A 21073-nucleotide genomic window follows, 5' to 3' on the forward strand; every position below is an offset into this window, starting at 1 on the left:
TTAACTTTATCAATGCACATATAACACATTTTACCAAATTCATAATGGCGAATTCCTGTTTACCTTTTACACTTTTTCCCTAAAATTAAGTATTTTTATTATATACGTTGAAGTTACATTTTTTTCACAAATTAATTTTTTTACGCACCCCCCACACCTATAATATAATACCTTAACATTGATGAATATATGTATATGAATATATATACATAAATAGAGATATATTTGCATACATATATATACGTGCACTCATATACAACATCGATTAAAAAAACGTTGTAATTGTATTTTTCCGCTTTTGTGTGCTTCACATAATTTTTTTTAATTCACACACTTGAGAAAAATATTATATAAAACTTACGTATGTGTATATACGTAAGAATTTAGGGCTTGTTACAGCTTAAATATTTATCTTTATATTTTTTATGCGAACGTTGTATATGTGCGCGCATATATGTGTTACTATATACACAATGTATTCCAAATATAATATCACATAAAAGATGTTGCCAATAAAATTTCGTAGCAGAATTTTATGCGCAGTCTCTCAATTTTTTTTTTTTTTTTTATCATTAGCCTTTTTTATGTTCACCAGTATAAATTATTTCATGAATTAAAACTTATTTAAGCATGTTTTGCATTCCCTACATGAATACCGCAGATGTATATACGTGTATACTTTTAACGCGTGTGTTATTGTACGTTTATGCATTTACATGCATGTGCAAGCAAGCACACGTTTAAGTGTATACATTTTCGAATTTCTACATTAACGTCTATGCAATAAAAAATTAAGCAGATTACATGTATATTTTACGACAGAAAAATCGTGGCACTTAATATCCATGTTTGTAGCATAATCATCCACATAGTTAAGCACATGCACATTTATACATTTTTTTTTTTTTTTTACACCAGAAGTTTTTAAAAAGAGTTTTATAATACACTTTTGTTTTTGTGCTGAACGTACATGTGCGTAAATATTTGTTCGCATTTTCGCGAACCAAGCAAAATTAAGTTCGCTCTATTATTTTGAAATTTTAACTAAATTATTTTGAGCCTATGGCCATTACTTATATGTACGTGTACATGCGTGCTTTTTTATTTATACTTGTATGAGCGTATGCGTACACATTTTATTTTACATAATAAAACATAAAGTTTATGTACATGGATATAGTTCGTTTCACTGTAAATTAATTTTGCTTTTATCATTTTCCCATATACTTAAATATGAGAGTCGCATGTTAGAATTAATCATCATTGATATATACACCTATTTATGCCTCCGTATATATATATACATATATATATATATATATTCATGCATACATGGTACCTTATTGTTACAATTTTGTTCGTCTTTTTTTTTTTTTAATGAAAATTTCCTTGAAGTAAATCAAATTAAAACGCGTTTCATTATATAACATCTTTTGTAATATAAGCATGTTCGTTGAGTTCTTCAAAAATTACATTTGTATGAGTGAAAAAGCGTAATTGTTATCTCTATAAGAGTACGTCCCCTACCCCGTAGTTTAATATATATGTGAACTTTTCATGTGCTTCTTCTATCATATGTATTTAAAAGAGTACACCTTTTCGAGATTGTTCTATTTTAATTAGTTATGGTACGTAATTATAAATTAAAACTTCGATGAATTCCTTTTTATGAAATTAAAAATTGTACGTTTTACAATAGTTTGTGCTTAATGAAAAACCGTTTAAATTTTGCACCGTGCTTAAATTTCATCACCATAATGTTAATATATATATATATATATATATTTTAATTTTTAAAAGTACACAACAAAAGAAATATATAGAAAATCGTGTAGAATGTGATGTTTATTTTATGCATGTTTTTTTCTCTTTAACTTTACAACAAATTTTTTATTTTAAAAAACAGTAGTAACTTTTTTATATATACATATTGTGTACGGCTTTTTTTTTTTTTTTTTTTTTTTTTTTTTTTTTTTTTTGCACAAATGCACATGTTTATATTTAATATTATGTATTTGTATGTAATATACCACTAGCCATGTACATATATATTTACTTTTGTTCAATGTGGTAATTAATCGCATGCACATACATTTATATACGAGCCTTTATGCACCTACAAATAACACATGTGTACAAATGAATCTATAAATAAAAAATGTGCACATATGTAGATATATACAAGAGAAAGGAAAAAAATAGAAAAAACGTACATGGTCGTATGAGTAAATTTATATGAACAGTGCATGCTGGTTCTTTTTTTTTTTTTTTTTTTTTTTTTTTTTTTTTTTTTTTTTTTTTTTTTTTTTTTTTTTTTTTTTTTTTTTTTTTTTTTTTTTTTTTTTTTTTTTTTTTTTTTTTTTTTTTTTTTTTTTTTTTTTTTTTTTTTTTTTTTTTTTTTTTTTTTTTTTTTTTTTGTTGTTGTTGTTTTTTCCTATTTCCTTTCTTTGTTTCATAATATATATATATTAATAATTGTTTCATATGTATAATAATTTTTTTATTTTTTTAATTACGAAGTTGTTTATTTTTTACACGCAAAATTGTTCATTTTTAATATGCAAGGCTTATCATTTATTTTTTTACATGAGAGATTATTTATTATTTATTTATTTTTTTTTTTTTTTTTTTTTTTTTGTAACAAAGCATTGAACGTAAATTGAACAAAATTGGCTTGTTACATATGGGAGAGCACATTTTCCCCTATTTTGAGGACAGCATACATGCTTAACACATAATGTAGAATTTTTTTGAAAAAATCAATACAATTTTGGCAAGTATATATAAATGTATATGAATATGTATAAAAGGAAAAAGAGGGAAAAAAAAAAAAAAAAAAAACACAAGAAAATAAAAGGAGGTTTTAATTTTTAAACATTTTAGTTTTTTTGTTAATTCTGTAAATTTTTTTTTTTTTTTTCTTCTCATCTCTCTCCGCGCATTTTGTGCGTAATATGCGTATACCAACTGTGTCACATATACACAAATGCATATATAAACAACATTGATTGTTCATAACTTTTTTTTTTTTTTTTTTTTTTTTTTTTTTTTTTTTTTTTTTTTTTTTGGCTTTTTTTTTCTTTTATTTTGCATACCCATTCACTATTTTTTATGGCTAATAAATTAGGAAAAAACAGTTAGCTACCCATTTTTTTTTTTTTTTTTTTTTACTTAGCCAAAATTTATACATATGCAAAGATGTATACACATATATATATGTTTTGCATATAATTTGAATTTTTTTAACGTGTTCGTATGTTGAAGTGTATACATATAGTATTTTTTTTTTTTTTTTTGGAATATTTGCACATACATGTATTACAATACATTTTATGTGTTTCTATATATTTTATATTCCAATGAAATTTTGTTTTTAAAAAGGATTACGTCATATACATATCATAACATTAATATGTATAAGGTAATCTTTTCTTTTCCAAAAAAGAGAAAAAAAAAAAAAAAAAAAAACTAGTGAAACATTTTGTTTATTTAATTATGTGAAAAATTAAATTAACAACTATATACACTTATATAAATTTTTGCTTGTTTGTTCATTTTCCGTAATAACAATTTTCCAAATTACCTATTTAAAGGTGCGCATTGCAACATCATAAAATTTGCATGTGTATGCCTACAAATAGATACATCCACGTATGTATACATGTGTACTTATGTGTGTGATGTATGTATGCATATATATACAAGCATATGTTATAACATACTTTGAGTAACGATCATTTTTGACCCTTTGAATATCTTCCTTAGCATAAATTCTTTAATAATATGTTTGTTGTACCCATTGCTGATGTTTGTATGTGTTAAGATTTTCATTATTTATTATACACGTGCCTTATATAAACATATTTTTAAAAGATTTATTCTGCATCATTATTAATTAACTTAAAATATAAATTCCTATGCCTATTTATTTTATTTATTATTTACGTATTTTATTTGATATTTTTATTTTATTAAGGCTTTAAATGGTTTTTAAACACGTTAAACCCTTTTTTTTTTTTTTTTTTTTTTTTTAATATATACAATAATTAAAAGTGTTCTGTTTGTTCTCATATCAGTTGTTACGTTAAGCTTGTAGATCTGTTACATGGATTATATACGTGTGCATGTGCATGTATGTACTTCTGCATTTAAGTTTGAGTGAGCTTGCTTATACACATATATATATACATATATGTACTTACGCAGGCACATTAGTGTTCATTCATGTGTGCTTCATCTTTGTGCATAGGACTGTTAACAATTTAATTAGATTATTTTGTTAATTATACACATTATTTTTAAAGTGTCAAGAAAACAACAATAAAGTGTTAAATAAACGTTATTACTCATACAAATTTTATTTTTGAAAAGTCTCATTTTTTTTTTCTAAATTATTTTTTCTATATTTATATATCTATTCCTATATATATGTGTGTACGTATTTATGCATACCTTTTAATGGATAAAATATACATATTGGGCTCCTGGAGAAAGGTAGAAGAAAAATATATATCAGATTAATATAATGGTATCGTTAAAAAATATATAAATTTATATATATATATATATATATATGAACTAATAAAATATTGACGTTATCAAATTAAAAAAATGGCAAGTTGTAGTCTCAAGTGTAGTATGTTACCATGTGTACACATACAAAATAGAAAAAACGAAATTAATTTAGAACACTCCAAAGAAGGCACAATACAATGTTATAAAGATGAAATAAATATTAATGTAGAAACGAATAATGTTAAAAGTACAGTTAATAACAGTAACATATATGAAAACTTACCTGACGATTTAAATATAAAAATTGAGAATTGCATTAACAGTGACATGAACATGAATAGGGGAAGCATAGAATGCGCACATATTGAGATAAATTTAAGTGGAAGCGAGAATATGAATACAAGCTCGAGTGTAAATGGTAATTTTGTTGCCAATTTAAGCGATAATATGAATGGAAATGTGAACTCCGGCACAACCACCGATATATCTACCGATATGGCCATTGATATGAATAGTCCTATTTGTGTAAGGGAGAAAAAGGAGGATATTATGAACTCGAAATTTAACTTGACTATGGGTTCCAAACTAAAAAATTTTAACCCGGAGGAACTTAAGGCGTCCTTCGAACAGGATCGGAAGGACATTTTGTTGAACACATATAACCACTATTTTTTTAATAATTATGGGGATATATATGAGTGTGATAAGAAAAGCCAAGATGACATGCACATACATTATTATAAACGAATATCCCTTAATTTTATGAATTGTAATTACGAAACTGAATATAAGCATTACTATAATAATAACATAACGGATGAAAAACCATGTCAATTAAAATCTAAGAAGTGCAGCAATAATAATCTTTTTTTCCGAACAAATTCTTATGACAATGTATTTTTAAAAAAGATAAAGATTACTAATGTTGATAATAAATGTAGTAAAAAAAGTATCAAAAAATATAAAATTCCGTTTGAGCCAAATTTTTATAGTAACCGTTTCTTCTTTTCGGACAAAAACATAAATGAAGATCTACGCCCATTAAGTGATAATTTTACAGAGCATCGTATCCCCTTGTCAATTAGTTATAATAACACTAACAATAACGTTAGTTGTGACAATAGGTCCATAAATAATGCTACTAAAAGTATTGCGCATCGAAATCCAAATGGCAATAAAAATCGTAGCAAGTGTAATTATCCCAGTAATAGCATTAATGGTAGCATAAGTAATAGCAATAACTCCCCAAATCCGTACTCCTATATTCTGCGGTTCGAGGGGCCTCCTCCACATTTTCTCATATTGAAGTACAACAGAAATACAAAAAAAGCAAATATAATAAAAAAAGTGCCAGTGAATAAGCACATCTCGTTCAATCTAGCCAAATTTATTGCAGAAAAATACATTCAAATTTTGAGGAAAACTTTGAAAAAGAAAAAAAAAAAAATGAAAAAAACAAAGGACGCTGACGGAAGGGTAGAAATAAAAGGGGAAGCAAACAATGGAATAGAAGAATATCACAGTAGAAGTAATGATGATTCTCGCAGCAGAAGTAATGACGAATCACCTAGCAGAAGTAATGACGAATCACCTAGCAGAAGTAATGACGAATCACCTAGCAGAAGTAATGACGAATCACCTAGCAGAAGTAATGACGAATCACCCAGCAGAAGTAATGACGAATCACCTAGCAGAAGTAATGACGAATCACTCAGTAGAAGTAATGACGATTTTCACACCAGAAGCAATAACGGTATCCAGCATGAAAGTAACAAAATATATGACTCAAAAAAGAACACATATTATAACAACAAAACAAACTGTGAAAGCAATCGTGACAACTATTTAAATTTCAATACAAATCAGCATGAGGGCTACGATGATAATAATAATAATAATAATAATGGTTGCAGCAGCCATAACAGTGAAGACAACGACAATTATAACAGCGAAAACAGCATCTTCAATAATAACATAAACGGAAGGGGTAAGGGGGAAAGCAATAATAATAGGTGCAGTAGCGACAAGAACGAAGACAATAACTCATATTGTTCGATAAGTAAGTCTGACGAACCCACAAATAATGAACGCCTAAATGACGAAGGGAAAATTTACAAAGCTTCCCATAGTAAATTACCATTTGACAATGAAATATTAATTAACGAAAATTTTGAATATGATTCTGTTAGCGATCTCCAAAACATAGATATAAATTCCCTAAGCTACGATAGTGACAGTTCAGAAAATGTGTATGATGAAAAATTGTGTACATATGAATATTTAAACATAGATTTAGATAATGTTGTTTTTAATACCGATACTGAAAAGTATATAAAATTTTTAAGTAATATAAAAATTTATTACTTACAAAAAATGGATGACATGAAAAAGAATCCCCTAAATTGCAATGACTTATTAAGAAATAGGATAGTAATTTTGGTAAAAATAAAATACAATACTTGTGTAAAATCGAAAATATTTATTTTTGAGAATGAAGAGGATATGCAGAGTGAATATGAATACGTGGATAATGATTCTTTTGGGAATATGGAACAATGCGGAAGTATGAATACGATGCATTTTATGCTAAACGGAAAAAGTGGAAACGGCATTAATACGCACCAAACCAATCGCACAAAAAGTGAAACAAACAACACTTGTTCAAGTGCATACAAAAACAATGATTCGTCAAATAGGAATATACATTTGAATGCGCGAACAACAAATGAAAACAGTGGACAGAATGAACTAAAGGAAACAGCGCTTTGCGAAGGCGACAATTCGAATGGTGAAATAAACCTTAAAAATGAAAGGAAAGATGATAGTGAAAGTAAAAACTTTGTGATAAAAAATGCTGATATCAATGTAAACTGCAACGACAACCACAATGAATTAGAAATATTAAAATTAGAACATAACGATTATCTGTTACATTCAGGTTGCGCAATACAGGAACAGGCAGTGAAGGAAGAAAAATCGGAAAGGTATACAATGACGTTTGATACATATAACGCTGATATATGTAAAGGAAAAGAGAGTAACAATTTAGGAATATCGCAAAATATAGGCGTAGCAACTAATTTCAATATTATGGAAAAGAAAGAAAATATATATAACACTATAGAAATAGCAGGTGAAAAAGGAGATAATGAAATTAATGAAAAAAAGAATAAAAGAATATCCATTAAGTATAAGAGAAAAATTATCAGTTTTATACGTAATAATGTATATATAAATTCGTATATATATGACTGTTTTGAAAATACATATATGAATAAGAAATTTTTTAAAAATGATGTAATTATAGTTAATAATAGTTATACAGAAGATCAAATGATAGATGATATTCCGGATTACATATATGAATTAAACAAATTTGTGTTTATCAAATTTACCAATTTTGAAAACTATGTAAAGAAGAACCACAAAATAGCCGAAGGGTATGTACAATATTTATTACAAAGTAGTATAAAATGTATAAATAGATATATGATAGGTATAAGATGGGTACCAGATCTTTTTGCTTATGAATATTATGTGTGTAAAATCACTGAAGGTAAGTCAAAAGCTCGGGAAAATAAAAATAATGTGAAGTATAATTACTCCTTGACATTACAAAAAAATTCGAATGAGAAAAATTTTAAATATTTAGTTGATTATGAAAATAAAACTATTGATAATGTATTGTGTGTTTTGCATGAATATTATCAAGCAAGTTTATTTACGGAGAAATGTATCTACAATTTGTTTAAATTAGTGTTGCTGCGGGTTAGTATGTACATTGGGATATTTAACAACAAAGTTATTACTTTAGATCTTGACAAAGCCATGTATCGAATGAAGAAATTTTCGGAACCAATAAGTTTATATGATAATTGCATGGCTCCCGAAAATGAAAACAAATCTAAAGGGATAGAGAAGTTACTTGTGCAGGATGGTAGTGCTCTTGATAACATTGTGTTCGAGCAGAAGAAGGAGAATTCGTACAGCCCTATTTATGTAAACGATTCGAATGTCCATTACTCCAATGGAGGATATAATAACTTCTACAAAGGAGCATGTACAGGGTTTTTTGGAGGCAGAAATAATGGCATCCATGAGGAATTGCAGTACGATATTCTTCATGATGCAAATAACAGCGAACGCAACAGCAATGAAGATAACATGATGATGAAATCCGAGGAGGAAAAGGACGATTTTGCAAGAAGAAAAAGCACAAATGCTTACACAAGCATCGTTGACAATGAGGAGGATGAAGGAAAAAGGAACGGCCATAACAATCAGGAGGAAACAAAGGCAAAAGTGACATCAGATAGTGATGTGAATAACACACGGCAAGTCTTTGATAAGTACAATGATTTGTTCATCAAGAAAGAAAACTACGAAAATGAGATATATTTACAAAATAAATTAAGGAATAAAAAGAAAGTTAGTTATAACTTAGATAATACATCACTATCGTTGAGAAGAACTCGGCAGAAAAGAAAAAAGTTTGGTTTATCAAAAGGTAGATCCGAAGGGGGTAGCAATGAAGTTGGAGGAAGAACATGCGATGATGATGAACCCTTCAGCATAAAATATTACAGCTCTTCCGGAGATAACAAATTGGGAAATATAAATAATCAGAAGAAGGAGCACTACTACTCAAATGTGAGTGATTTTAGTGGAACCTCCCATTTAACTGCAAAGCATAAATATCACTTGCGTAGTAGTAATGCACAATCTACAGACAATTGCTCATCAGAGGATTACGTACCAAAAATAAAACTAAGAAGTAATAATAAAAGGAGCAATAGATTATTATACAAATTAATGAATAAAAATGGGTTGATAGAACCATATTGGTGGTTTTTTTACAACTTGTATGAACATGCGACTATACATGATAGTGGTAGTAGTTGTAGCAGCACGAAAGAGAAGAAGGGCTTGGTACGTTCTTTAAAGTTGAGAGGGATGAAAAGTGGTGATGTTTCAGATATCCATGCAGGGTTCAGAAAAGGGGAAAGAAAAATAAGATTATTTAGTAGTAGTAAAAAATCCAGAAGAGCCCATGAAAACAGTGAAAAATATATCTACAATAAATTGTTAGAAAAAACGTATAATAATAATCTACTAAACTATTTTTGTCAGAAAAAGAATAAGATAAAAATAAAGTACATTTCAATGGTTCATGATATTATATATAAAAAATTTATTCTATTAAACAATACAATATTCCCAAGAAATATGCATGAATCAGAAATACTATACACCTTGTTTCCCCATGAAATTCATACTTTTATGTTTTTGCACACGGATGATAATTTTCAATACCAAAATGAAACATTTTTGAAATATGTAACTTTTAGTGATTGTTTGATGAATGTGAACAATTTAGGAGATAATAGAAAAGGTGGATTAATGATACAAGATGCTGATGGTCAACTGATCGGAGGAGTTTTTAATTTTGCTTCTGGAGGTGTAGGAGGTCATATATATAAAAGTGATCGTTTTTTATCGCTAGATCCATGTAATGCATTACAAAATGGTAATATAAATATGAATGTTCATATTGGAAATAATGGAGGAATAGATAAAGATTTTTATGTAGATCATTTAATTATAGGCGGAGATGAGGAGGGATTGATTGGCACATCAGCGAATGTATTGCTAACAAATGGAAACATAAAATATTCGAGTGTTCCTAATTATGATAAGGTGAAAAGTAATAGAAGAGATGTCTATTTTGGAATGAATGAAATTGGGGAACGATTAGGATCTCATGGATATAATAATGCACTATTAAATATTGGTGAAGGAGAGGATGGATTGAATAATATGGAAAATATTGGTTTTAGGAACTATGACATGAATTATCATTTTAATGGAAATAATGATTATTATTGCACGACGAATGAGATTATTGGTGATGTTGCTGGAAGTGGTTTTGAAAACGGTTACCTGGCGGCATCTAACAACTCGGAGAATAAAGTATTCGGTTTTGAAAGAAGTAGAAGAGAAATTAAACCAAATGAATATTACGATTATTTTATGAATGACAGAAATTTGTTAAGTGGAAAAAATAAATTTCATAACATTGGTGAGAAGAGAAGCGTTTCGAATACTACTTTCGGAAGGGGAAGTAAATATTATGATAATTTTGGAGATGGCGATGACAAAAAAAACACGAGTGATAATGATATATCTTTAATAAAGAAAAGGAAGTATGGCAACAAGAGAACAAAGAGTAATAATCTGTCCAGTGTGAAAAATTTTAGCAATTTGTGTAATAGCAACAAAAGTGACATAAATAATAGTAATAATAACAATAATAATAATTCCATGAATAATGATCTGAATGAGGATTCATTGATACCTATGGGTCCTCTGCCAACAGGTGTGTATTTCGATTCTGCTCGAAAATTGTGGAGATGTCAGTGGAAAGAAAATGGAAAATTTAAAACAAAGGGATTTAGTTTGATACATTACAATACTCTAGAAGAGGCTCGAAAACAGTGTATTCTTTACAGATGTGATGTAGGAAATATACCTGTCAAAAATGAATGGTTAAATCCTGTATATGTGAATTCATCCTATTTTAATAATAAGAAATATGCTAGTAGTACAAATAATAACAACACTAGTGCAAACAATTATGTATCATCATCCCCCCCACATAAGGAGTTGAAAACAAGTTCTTTAAATTTGAACAGATTGAAGGAGAAAACTAGTACAGGTCGAAATGGAAAAGGCTTCATGGATGGATCCAGTAAGGATTCAAGTGATAACTACTACGGCGTGATTGGAGGTGGTGGTGTTAGCGTTAATAGGTACACGACAAGAAACAACACAGCCTCCAGCACAATGAACGTACAAAATAATAATAAAGATAATGAAATTGACATTTCTATATTGCAAGAGTTTGTTACGAAGAATAGGGAAATTCAGAACAGTAATGAAAAGGGGGATATGAACAACAATGATATGAATGATATGATAGGGAATAGCTTTTTTTTTGAAAAAGGAAGAATGGATAATACTGATATGAAAGAGGTCGAAGAGGAACAAGCGGTAAATGAAGAAAACGAAGAAAATGAAGAAGTTATATTAACAAGGAGAAATAAACGAATGAAAAGTAGCCCGAATAATGACGAAAGTTTTAAGGCAGAAATGAATTTCGATTTGAAGAAGCACTACAAGGGTGATAATTTAACACAAAATTTGGAAAATATGGAAAATTTAGAAGCTCTTCGAAATGCATTTAATAAAGATTTTATGAAGGATGTGCATAATGGAAACACGAATAATTTTTTCATAGAAGGAAAGGAACTAGGAGCTATCACTAATGAGTATGATACTGTAAACGGAAGTAGTCCTGAAAAGAGCAATAGTGTTCTTGGTTGTAATATTAACAATTTGACAGTGAACGGAATACAGAAACTACTGAAGATGATGAATTATAATGAAGAGAGGGGTGAAGAATATTTGTTGGAGACGAATATTAACGGATTTAAGATAGAAAATGGAGGATCAGCAGCGGCCTGGGAGGAGGGGGGAATGACAAACAACGGAGATGTGAACAATCTCGTTAACCAGAACAAGATTGATGAAGGCACAGGAGGAGAAATACACAACATGCCGAATGCTGTTAAAAAAGAGTTATTGAATCAGAGTGAGATGGAAATTAACCCACCCTACCATGACGATAACCGGAATAATGACAATGATAATAATCATAGGAGCAATAATAGTAATAATAGCAATAATAGCAACAATAGTAATAATAGTAACAATAGTAACAATAGTAATGGTCGGAAGAAGGGGAGAAAATACCATGAGAACAACAAGGCATTGGACGGAACTACGAGAAAGTACGTAAAAGGAGAAAAAAAGAAAAATATGAAATTGGTGAATGTCGTAAATTCGAGAAACGCTGCAGGAAGAAAGTCAATCTTTTTGAATGATATAGCAGATAAAAACAATTTTTTATTAAATAGCAACAATATTTGCGAAAGTATATCTAACTTTGTTAAGCATGCGAGTGAAAATAATGAATATTTAGCAACATCTGGAAAGGGAGGAGCTACCATTGCACCTACTGGGAATATGCGTGAATACTCCTTGAATAAGAACTATGAGAGAAATGAAACTGTTCCAAGCAGAATGAAGGAATACGATGGTAGTAGTAGTAGTATCGACATGTTGACGAAGAACAAGGGGATAAGCAATGGAGTTGGGAAGAATGAAGAATTGTCACTTAGGAATAATTGCCCAGATATATTCTTTCAAGATATTCAGAATTTTTTAAACTTTGCTAAAGAGAAAGAAGAGTGCACATACAGAGTTAACAATGTTGATGGTAGAGGAGGCAATAATATCGATAACTTTGGCAATGCTGATACGAATAGTGGAATTGAAGGGGGAGGGGAAGTTATTACTGGAGGAAATATAGGAGAATTGGTTTACTTTAAGGGAAGGAATCAGAATATTAGTAGCATCCCAAACAGGAATGAGTATGACAATTATTTGAGAGCTATCATGGTTCAGTACGAGAAGGAAGAAAAGGTAAAGCAGCAGCAAAGAGAACAGAAGCAGAAGAAGCAAAGCCAGATGAAGAGTGATGATGCTGATGGGGTCGATCAGGTCGTTAGTGGCATCGTGGGCACTAGGAGTCATAAAGAATTCTTAACGTACGACGAGAATTTTAACAATGTTGCGAATAATAATAATCATAATCATTCACAGAATAACAGCAACAATCCTACGTATGCTAATTATGTCGAAATAAACAATGGAGAAAACGGATGTAGTGATGATAGAAAGAATGATGATTATAATAATCTGAGGGAGGATTGCAATAATGATAGCAGCATTACCACTAATACTAAGAATATTAACATTAGCAGTAACAATGGGAAGGGAGAAAAGGACAGTAATAATAAGAATCAGTCTGAGGGTGGATTTTTTCAGAAATATTTGAGCTTATTTAGTAGGAAGCAAAATGAAAATAACAATAAGAATACAGAAGAGTATAATAACAATAATAACAAAGTATCGGATGAAGTGGTGGCAGATGATAATTCCAAGTATATAGAATATCAGAGTCCAGAAAAAGAAACTAATGATTACAATACGAGAAAAAAGAAAAAGGGAAACATTGGGTATTCATTCATGAACAATAATGACTATTATTACTACGATGATGACAACTTTAACGATGAAAACTTCAACGATGAAAACTTTAACAATGCTAACTATAATGATGTTAATTATAATGATGTTAACTATAATGATGTTAATTATAATGATGTTAATTATAATGATGTTAATTATAATGATGTTAACTATAATGATGATAACTTTAACAATGATAACTACAATGATGATAACTTTAACGAGAATGGGTATGGAAGTAGACATTTTGATAATAACAACAAGTTACAGCAGAAATATCTAGATAAATTTAATTATGGCTCCAGAACTTCTTCTCCATCATCCCATTTAAAGAAAAAAGGAAAATCGAAAGGTGGTAATAATAGCAGTATTATTAATGGCACAGGAAATAATAACAACACCATGGGAATTTTGTCAGATAATGAACGAAAGCTTTTAGAAGGAAAAGGTAATAATTACACATGTAAGAAGAAGAACACTTATGGAGCAAATGCTTCTGGAGGGACAGACATTGACATAGATATGATAAAGCAATCCTTACCGAAAGGTATTTATTATGATCATGCAAAGAAATTATATAGAGTTCAGTACATAATAAATAATTCAATTAAGACGAAAGGATTTAGTGTTAAGAAGTTAGGACTAGCACAAGCTAAAATTGAGGCCGAATCGTTTAGAAACTTTTGCCTTGAGAACGGGTTGCTAAATTCTCGTAAAAGAAGAATCAACTCACCCTATAACAAAAAGGAGGAGAAGAACTTCAAAATGATAAAGGACAACGAGGAAATTCTGTCAAATTTGTTGTACTTGTACAATTCAAACAATGACAATCAGCCGGTGCAGTGAGAAGTGGTGAAGTGGTGACGTGAAAAACAAAGTGTGATATGATAAGTAGAGTGGAAAAACAAATTTTTAAATTATTCCCGTTATGCGTAATGTATATATATACACGCAATGTGTCTCAATTTATGAATGCATTTTCCCTTATTTGAATAAGGCAAATTTGAAATTTTTATGTTAATATTACTTTACTGCTTGTGGGTTAACAAAAACTTTTGGTGGTTTCTTTTGTTGGGGAATCTAAAGGGAAAAAATAAAAAAAAAATAAAGCAGGTTATGACAAAATAAAGCATGATGTGACAAAATAAAGCATGATGTGACAAAATAAAGCAAGATGTGACAAAATAAAGCAAGGTAAAATTATAAAAAAAATAAATAAAAAAGCGCAGACCAAGACAAGAGAATACTCCTTCCGTGTATTACTTGTATATTCAATGTGAAGAGCGAGGTTTTTTTTTTCCTGTTGCCACTTTTTCACAACCATAACAAGTTTGTGTCTATTCATAGATGTCTTCCCTACGTTGTGCATTTACAAATCATTCGTAATTCATAATTTGTAACACCCATTTCGTGACACCCAATTTGTAAGACCCAATTTGTGACACCTGAAATTTGTAAGACTCAATTTGTGACACCTGAAATTTGTAATTCCTAATTCGTTACATCTAAAATTTGTAATTCATAACTCTCAATTTCTAAGTCCTAATTTTTAATTTGCTATTCATCATTAATTATTAATTGCTACGATGATATACTCATTAACATATTGCGCGCACTCTTTTGAGGAAGAAGGAATGTGGGGGGCGGTATCTTTTCTCCAAAGAGCTCTCCCTCCCTAGATCAGCATATATGTATGGCAGAGAGAGAACGTTCGACTGAAGGTAAAATGCAGAATGTGAATAGATTCTCTAACATGACATTTTTGAAGTTTTGCAGTTTGACACATTGCAGTTTGACGTTCTGATGTTTTGGAAGTATGAAATTTATCTATTTGAACATTTGGCTTTTTAATTTTTTGGAATTTCCGAGCCCGAAATTTCTGAAATTTCTTCATATTCATAAACTACCTACCGCATTCATAAAGACATTTTTTTTTTTTTTTTTTTTTTATTATTTATTTCTCCATTTTTGTGTCAATGCTTTAAATTTTTCGTTTTTTTTTCTTTTTTTCAATAATTCATTTTTGACAAAATTTAATGTATTTATATTTTCAAGCCACTTTTTAATAGAACTTCAACAATTAAGTAACACATGACATTATAAATAATAATAATATATGCTGTCGTGTCTCAGCAAATTTGTAGTCTTTTATTTTTTTTTCAAATTAACTGTATTTGGCACACGTAAAAAATATGAGCATAATATTATATACACATACATGTGTGAAGAGTCTGTAAAAGGAATATGAAGAGAAACATAATGCTGACGCTGTTGGATTATGTTTTGATCATATATTGTTCTTCATATAAGTTCCTGTCACTAGTATCAGCACCACCTGATTTGCACTAATTACTCTGTTTGTGGTTTGGCAAGACGTGTAGTTTGTATATATATATATATATATAAAGCACACATAATTGTAACAACTGTGTTAGAGGAACAGTGATGGGGAGACAGGAGGTTTCACCAGGAGGGTTTTATCGAACATTACATATTTCTTCTTTTTTTTTTCTTTTTTTTTTTTTTTTTTTCTGATTAATCATCTATCATTTAGTTGTAACTTAATAATAGTGTACATAACAATTGTGGGTATAAAATATGTCAAAATTTTAAAATTAGTATAGTTATGCAGATTTATTTTTGTTGCGGAAAAAAAAAAAAAAAAAAGTGTACTCGCCAATTTTATAGATTCATGTAGGACTTATGAAATGAAAAGTAGATCATTCTGAAAAAGGGAAAACACAGAGGAAAGATACTGTACTCTAACTTGCTTTTTTTTTTTTTTTTTTTTTTTTTTTTAAAGTGAACGTTTTTATTTGTATTTTTACTTTTTTAAGTATTCTTTAAATGAGCTTGGCCTCTCATTCAGACTTTAAACATACGGAAGTGGGAATTAATTGGGAGTTAATTTTTCCACACACCATAGGATAAGAATATTATTGAGTCTGGTGAGTGCATGCTTCGAGTTTTATATGCATATCTGTGATTTGTCACGGTCAATTTGTTACCTTCGATTTTTTAATTGTGGCATATTAGCTTCTCCGATTATTTTAGTCCCTTCGCCTTTTAGCTTCTCCTCCCCCTCCTGTTTAATTACAACAAAGTTGGAGAAAACGCTGAACTCATAGTAAGATTGTAATACCTTTTCGAAAAGAAAAACGTAAATGAACATGCGTGTGTTCGAGTTATTCCCTGACAGTTTCTGACATTTCCTGACAGTTGCGTGACTTCTTGGGGAAACCTTAAGACCAACTAATAAGATCACCTCAAGAGCAATCCTTGAGCATGAGCAGAAGCGTGCAGCTATATAATTACACACACACACACACACACGCGCGAACACGTATGTATGTACAAACGAAAAGGGCCATCGTGAATTTCTCTCGGATTTACAAATCCAGAGGAGACGTCTTTGAGCGTGTTTTTTTCTTTCAGTATGGTCAAAAGATACCTTTTGGCAGCAAAAAGAAAAAAGAAAAAGTGGATAAAGAGACGAAGAAGCTTCGAAAATTTTTAAAAATTTCTGGTATGAAAAATAATGAAGAGAAAACGGAAGAAGATACTTGCGCAAACGAAAAGGTAAAACCAGGTGAAAACTGGAGTGGACGTGATACTCACGCGGTGATAGATTACAAGGTATACGATTTAAAGGTGGAAGATGTTATTAGAAATTTTGAAAGGAAAATGAAGAAAATATATGATAACAATTTAAATGTTGATTTTTTTAACAATATAATTATTGAGAAAGGTAAGCAGAATTTCAAATTGTCGGAGTTAGCTCAAGTTGTTATAAAATCAGTGAAATTTATTTATTTTTATCCTTACGTAACGGGAGATACGCAAAAAATTATTCATCATTTAAAACTAAAAGATAACACATGGAATCCCATAACATCTAATGATGGACAACACATTTTGTTGCAAATTCCTCCACTAACGGAGGACATCAAATTAAAGAAAAAAAAAGAAGCAAAAGATTTATTGGAGAAAATTAAAAATGATTTACGCAATTTGAGACACAAAATTAGAGATGATATTGTCAAAAATTGTCAAGGTGATGAGTGGAAAATCGTTGAGCGAAAGAAGCTAGACACTTATATAAAAACAAAGACCAGAGTGATCGAGGAAATTTACGAACGTTATCTCAGAACTTCTGATTAGCCTACAGTTCCGATTGGTCTACTGTTGTGATTTACCCTTGTTTCACATGTTGCGATGATATTGAGATAGAAATTCGTGGGATGAGTGGTTGTGGTGGTGGCTTCTCCATTTATTTATCATCCGATGTTTGCACATACTCATAAAAAGTCTTCATGATTTATCAGTCATTCCTCCTTCGTTTGTGTGTTTTTGTACTGTATGTGAATCAGCAGTCCGCAAAATTCATTTTATTATTTTTATTTCACTCATACTTCATTCGCAGTTCACTTGTATTTCACCATTTTGACACTCACATGTTTTCTCCCATTTATGAGCTATCATATATATATATATATATATATATATATATATATATATACACCTCTGGTTAGCTTTGTTTATACACATAAAAAAAATTCATTTATATATTTTCTTTAAGGACTACTTGGCAGCTTTCTCTTTGCTGTCTGTAACATCATGGTAGTTAGTACATTCCCTGAAGCGAAAAAAAAAAAAAAAAAAAAAAAAATTTGCTTTACTATTGTATGTTGAAAAATACCTTTACAACTATAAATATAGGAATGATAAATTTTATTCAGTTTTTTGAGGTAATTTGTTTTCTTTTATGAATTTATTTGTCATACCCAGGGTAGTAGGTTAATCTGTGTCTCTTTTTGAAGTAGTATATTTTGTCACTTTCTTCTATAAAATAAGGTGCATTATTAAACGTGATATTCCGTGTGGTATTAATCAGCGCACTCTGCAAAATTTGCTCTACACTGTGTGCATAATTTTCTCTACACTGTGTGCATAATTTGCTCTACATTCTTGCACATAATTTTCTCTACACTTTGCACATAATTTTCTCTACACTTTGCACATAATTTTCTCTACACTTTGCACATAATTTTCTCTACACTTTGTGCATAATTTTCTCTACACTTTGTGCATAATTTGCTCTACACTTTGTGCATAATTTGCTCTACACTTTGTGCTTAATTTTCTACGAATATGATCATGAAAAAAGGTTTCAATAAAATGCGCTACTCTGACACACCTATGGTCATGGAAAAATCCGGAACGATTTTCTTTATATATGTGAGTACATCCTCCACGTCATAATTTAATGTCGTAGTTATGTAGAACACCAACAAAGAGAGAATTTTCTTAAGGGAAATGTAGCTAAGCAGCGGGATGGGAGGATAAAGACAATTGTTGATTGTGTGATGTTAAACGGTCGGGTATACACAAAACTGTGTGGAGGAGAGGTGTGCATATTTCCACATTTCGGTATGCACAGCACTGGGTATCCTCAGATGACAAGGATTTTATTTATTTTATTGCGTCTCATTTTGCTATGCTTCACTGTGTCATATATTAGTGTATTCATTTTATTTATTTTTAATACCTATGAATGAAAACCCTATTTTCAACATTTTGGAACAATATCTCGTCTAGTAAAAACTTCAAATGCGTACAATGGATGAAATCATAATCGTTCTTCAAATCAATGATGTAATAATCGAATTTCTTTTGAGAACATAAAAATGGAACGTGGGTTGACATATGTGCAAATGTATCCGTTTAATCGTGTACGTGCCATGCACGCACCTGTCCATGGGTCGCTTAACGTGGATGTTGTCGTGGATGTTGGCACAACTGTTGACTGATTTGTTTGTGCTCCCTGATTATTTTGAAAGTCACGAGGAAGCACGTGGGAGTTAGAGTTACAAAAGATTCACTTACATGTGGATAAACGATTCTAGCCATTTGACATTCTTCAGAACATCTTATAATGATAATATCTGCAGTATGGTGATGTGATATTTCATTGATATGTCAGTGTTTTAATCGTTTGCACCCTTTCTTGTGTGCATATATTTATTGCATCAGGTATGCAGGTGCAAAAAAAAAAAAAAAAAAAAAAGAAAAAAAAAAGCAGTTTTTTCTCTTCCATTTTTTTCTCTTCCAGTTTTTTCTCTCCCAGTTTTTTCTCTCCCAGTTTTTTCTCTCCCAGTTTTTTCTCTCCCAGTTTTTTCTCTCCCAGTTTTTTCTCTCCCAGTTTTTTCTCTCCCAGTTTTTTCTCTCCCAGTTTTTTCTCTTCCATTTTTTTCTCTCCCAGTTTTTTCTCTCCCAGTTTTTTCTCTCCCAGTTTTTTCTCTCCCAGTTTTTTCTCTCCCAGTTTTTTCTCTCCCAGTTTTTTCTCTCCCAGTTTTTTCTCTTTTTCCATACGTGTGATGCCGATACTGCTGAGTAGTAAGATGTTCTTGGAGTCTTCATAATCTCCAATGTAAACTCTTGTTATAATTTCCTTGAGTTCCTTTTTATATTCCCCCTTTTGTCCATTGCATTGTTTGGTTCCCATCAGAAATAAATTCAATGGTAGTTGATTAATATGAGTTCCTTCAAGTATCACCATGATTACGTGGTCTATTCATGTTTCTGATTTTGCAATGTAAAATGTGTGGGTCATGTTATTCCTCACATGTCTGTTGCTGATTCGCTGGTGAGAATTTTCAAATTGGGTGCACGTGTAGGGAGCGGGAAAGCGAAAAAAACGGGGAAAACGGAGAAGAAAAAAAAAAAAAAAAATAATAATAAAAAAATGAAATAATAAAATAAAATAAAAATAAAATAATAAAATAGAATAAAAAAATACGATAAACAAACATAAAATGCAAAAATAAATAAACATGTAGACGTATGAACCCATAAATAAGTGAATGAAAAAAATATAAAATTTAAAAGAACAATGTGATTATTTAAAAAGATAAAGGATGACAAAATTTAGCGAAAAAATGCCACATTTTGAATGCAAAAATTAAAAAAAAAAAAAAAAAAAAAAAACGATTGAGGCGCAAACTTGGTCCGAAAATTCTTTTCAAAAACAGTAGACACACACTAGTGGTTGATCAGCAAATTCACACATGACGAGGAAAAGTGAAAGGTCAAAAAAGAAAAAAAAAAAAAATTATCTTGATAAAAATGTATGCAGAAAAAAAAAAATTTAGGTTAATATTATTGTTATCAACATTCTGTTCAAATGTAAAAAAAAATAAATTTTATTTATTTTTTTTTTATTTTTTATTTTTTTTTACCGATTTGAATACGCACAGAAAAGGTGGGAAGGAGTGTGCAAATGAAAAATACACGAATGGAAGTGAAAACAATTGTTGTGAATAACATAACGAGTGTGGAAATTCGCCTTTTTTCTTTTTTTCCGTTTTTCCGTTTTTCCGTTTTTCCGTTTTTCCATTTTTCCTTT

The 21073-nt window shown here is 29.9% G+C and overlaps 3 protein-coding genes across 3 annotated transcripts; 2 read left to right on the forward strand and 1 right to left on the reverse strand.

The window, feature by feature from the left end:
• Positions 1-4611: 4611 nt before the first annotated feature.
• PGO_052380 (transcription factor with AP2 domain(s)) lies at positions 4612-14514 on the forward strand (the record flags this gene model as incomplete). Its single annotated transcript, XM_028686616.1, has 1 exon — positions 4612-14514. The coding sequence occupies one exon, from the start codon at positions 4612-4614 to the stop codon at positions 14512-14514; it is 9903 nt and encodes a 3300-aa protein (XP_028542417.1).
• A 2439-nt stretch (positions 14515-16953) lies between these two features.
• Positions 16954-17829, forward strand: PGO_052390 (ribosome-recycling factor; the record flags this gene model as incomplete). Its single annotated transcript, XM_028686617.1, has 1 exon — positions 16954-17829. The coding sequence occupies one exon, from the start codon at positions 16954-16956 to the stop codon at positions 17827-17829; it is 876 nt and encodes a 291-aa protein (XP_028542418.1).
• Positions 17830-18249: 420 nt separating this feature from the next.
• On the reverse strand, positions 18250-20227 carry PGO_052400 (hypothetical protein, conserved; the record flags this gene model as incomplete). The annotated part of the gene is made up of 6 exons (XM_028686618.1): positions 18250-18304; positions 18453-18510; positions 18866-18990; positions 19217-19338; positions 19555-19613; positions 20041-20227. 6 exons carry the CDS (start codon positions 20225-20227, stop codon positions 18250-18252), a joined length of 606 nt encoding a protein of 201 aa, XP_028542419.1.
• Between the last annotated feature and the right edge of the window lie 846 nt (positions 20228-21073).

Source organism: Plasmodium gonderi (genome assembly GCF_002157705.1).
Source record: "Plasmodium gonderi DNA, contig: Chr05, whole genome shotgun sequence".
Taxonomy (NCBI): domain Eukaryota; phylum Apicomplexa; class Aconoidasida; order Haemosporida; family Plasmodiidae; genus Plasmodium; species Plasmodium gonderi.